At 42.7% G+C, this 3,021-nt stretch overlaps 1 protein-coding gene across 1 annotated transcript; it reads right to left on the reverse strand.

The window, feature by feature from the left end:
• Window positions 1-1,609: 1,609 nt before the first annotated feature.
• Window positions 1,610-2,675, reverse strand: LOC138883663 (uncharacterized). Its single transcript, XM_070164362.1, has 3 exons — window positions 2,508-2,675; window positions 2,186-2,311; window positions 1,610-1,972 (listed from the first exon to the last, which is right to left on the reverse strand). Exons 1-3 carry the CDS (start codon window positions 2,673-2,675, stop codon window positions 1,610-1,612), a joined length of 657 nt encoding a protein of 218 aa, XP_070020463.1.
• Between the last annotated feature and the right edge of the window lie 346 nt (window positions 2,676-3,021).

The raw sequence follows: 3,021 nt of genomic DNA on the forward strand, positions 1-3,021 counted from the left end.
GTCCACAATCTCCAAATCAAACTCTTGAAGTAACAAGACCCATCGCATCAGTCTAGCTTTGGAATCCTTCTTCATCATCAAATACCGGAGTGCAGCATGATCAGTATGAATTATGACCTTGGCACCCATGAGATACGGCCGAAATTTCTCCATCGCGAACACAATAGCCAAAAGCACTTTCTCAGTCACCGTGTAGTTCACTTGAGCATCATTCATTGTCCTGCTCGCATAGTACACCGGATGAAACATTTTGTTCACTCTTTGACCCAAAACCACCTTAACCGCAACATCGCTCGCATCACACAAGAGCTCAAAAGGCAAGCTCCAATTGGGTGCGGTGATAATAGGGGTGGTGGTCAGCTTGTGCTTGAGAAGTTCAAAGGCTTGCATACATCTCTCATCGAACACAAACTTGGCATCTTTTTCCAATAACTTGCATAAGGGATTCACTACCTTCGAAAAGTCTTTGATAAATCTCTGGTAGAACCCCGTATGCCCAAGAAAACTTCTAACTCCCTTGATAGAGGTAGGGGGAGGGAGCCTTGAAATCACATCAATTTTTGCTTTTTCCACCTCTATACCATGCTTTAAAATTTTATGCCCAAGAACTATGCCCTCCTCAACCATGAAGTGGCATTTCTCCCAATTAAGAACAAGATTAGTTTCTTCACAACGGGCTAACACTCTATCAAGATTTTTCAAGCATTCATCAAATGAATCATCCACAACACTAAAGTCGTCCATGAACACCTCCAAAATATCTTCCACCATATAGGTGAAAATGGACATCATACATCGCTGAAATGTATCTGGTGCATTGCACAACCCAAAAGGCATCCTAGAAAAGGCAAAGGTGCCATATGGACAAGTGAATGTGGTCTTCTCCTAATCTTCCGGAGCAATCAAGATTTGGTTGTATCCAGAATACCTATCCAAGAAACAGTAGAAGGCACGCCCAACAAGTCGATCTAACATCTGATCAAGAAAAGGCAATGGAAAGTGATCTTTGCGGGAACACTTTATTCAACTTGCGGCAGTCCATGCATACCCTCCACCCGGTGACGGTCCTGGTAGGAATCAACTCATTTTGCGAATTTGCAACCACGGTCATTCCACCTTTCTTCAATACACATTGCACCGGCGAAGTCCAAGAGCTATCAGAGATGGACTACACAACCCCGACATCCAACCACTTGATCACCTCCATTTTCATAACTTCTTGCATTGCCTCGTTCAACCTCCTTTGATGTTCCAAGGAGGGCTTTGCATCATCATCTTCCAGAATAATCTTATGCATACAGAATGCGGGGCTTATCCCCCAAATATCAGCTAAAGTCCATCCAATTGCCTTTTTTCGCTTTTGAAGAACTGCCAATGTGGCATCAACCTACATGTTAGTAAGACAAGGGGAAAGAATAACTCGCAAAGTTGAACTAGGGCCTAAGAACTCATACCTAAGGTGTGGAGGCAACGACTTCAACATCAACACCAGAGGTTCCTCAATTGAAGGTTTTGTTGGTGGAGTCTTCCTATTCCCAAGATCCAAAGAGAGTTTCCTAGGCTCATAAGAGTAAGAGCCCATTCCATGTAAAGCATTCACGCACTCCACTCAGCCTTCATCCTCATTTACATCAAGATTCAACAATACGACCTCTATAGGGTTATCCACATTGATCATTGCACTAGTATCATCAACTATCATTGTTGTGACAAGGTCCACAAAAGAGCACACCTCAGAACTATTGGGCTGCTTCATTGACTTGCACGCATAAAAGACCACTTTCTCATCACCCACTCGGAAGATGAGTTCTCCTGCTTCCACATCAACTAAGGTCTTCCCAGTAGCAACGAAAGGTTTTCCCAATATGATTGGAACTTCATAATCTACCTCACAATTCAAGATCACAAAATCATCTGGCAAGATAAATTTGTCCACCCGGACAAGGGCATCATCAATAATACCTAATAGTCTCTTCATAGTTCAATCCACCATTTGCAATCTCATGGAAGTCGGCATCGGTTGCCCGATACCCAAAGTTTTGAAAACTGAGTAGGGCATCAAGTTGATACTTACCCCCAAATCACATAGAGCTTTTGCAAAGTCCGCACTCCCAATGGTGCAAGGAATGGTGAAAGCACCGGGATCTTCAAGCTTCAGGGCCATTGAGTGCACTATTGCACTAACTTGGTGGGTTATCTTGATAGTTACAAAATCCATGGATCTTTTCTTTGTCACCAAGTCCTTCATGAATTTAGCATAACCTGGCATTTGTTCTAGAGCCTCTACCAAATGCACATTAATGGATAAGCTCTTCATCATGTCAATAAACTTTTTAAACTGATTCTCATTTTTCTGCTTCACGAGCCTTTGAGGATAAGGTGGAGGTGGCCTTGGCTTTAGGCACAACCATTTCCGGAATGTCTATTACGTGTTCCCTAGACGGGTTCACGTCATTCTGAGTCTCCACCTCGGCATCTTGAATATCAATCCTCACTTATTCATTCACATTTTCATCAATCACATTTTCAACCACCAAAGGAATCTCATCTTCTTGCAATTCAACTTTATCACTCAAAATTTGTTTTTGTTTGGAGGCATTCACATCACCGCCTCGTCCACTCCTTGTAGTTACCGCTATAGCATGATTGTTCCCACCTTTTGGATTAACTACCATATCACTTGGTAGAGCCCCCTTAGGGCGAGTATTCAAGGATTGTGAGATTTGGCCTAATTAAACCTCCAAGTTTCTGATTGAAGTATTTTGGGAAGCTAACTGAGCATCAGAGTCCGCATTCTTTTTCATCATCTATTCAAACATCATTTCGATTCTCCCCATTTCATTGTTAGAAGAACTCGGACCTTGAGATAGAAATGGGGGTCGATTGTTCGGTTGTTGGTACATTGGGGGATTTTGAAAACCTTGCCCCCGATTTCCCTGATTGCCATTGTTCCAACCTCCCTGATTGTTGCTACCATCCCAGTTGTTGTTGTTGTCATTCCAATTACCCTGATTGTTCTGA

The sequence above is a fragment of the Nicotiana sylvestris genome, chromosome 12 (assembly GCF_000393655.2).
Source record: "Nicotiana sylvestris chromosome 12, ASM39365v2, whole genome shotgun sequence".
NCBI classification, from domain to species: domain Eukaryota; kingdom Viridiplantae; phylum Streptophyta; class Magnoliopsida; order Solanales; family Solanaceae; genus Nicotiana; species Nicotiana sylvestris.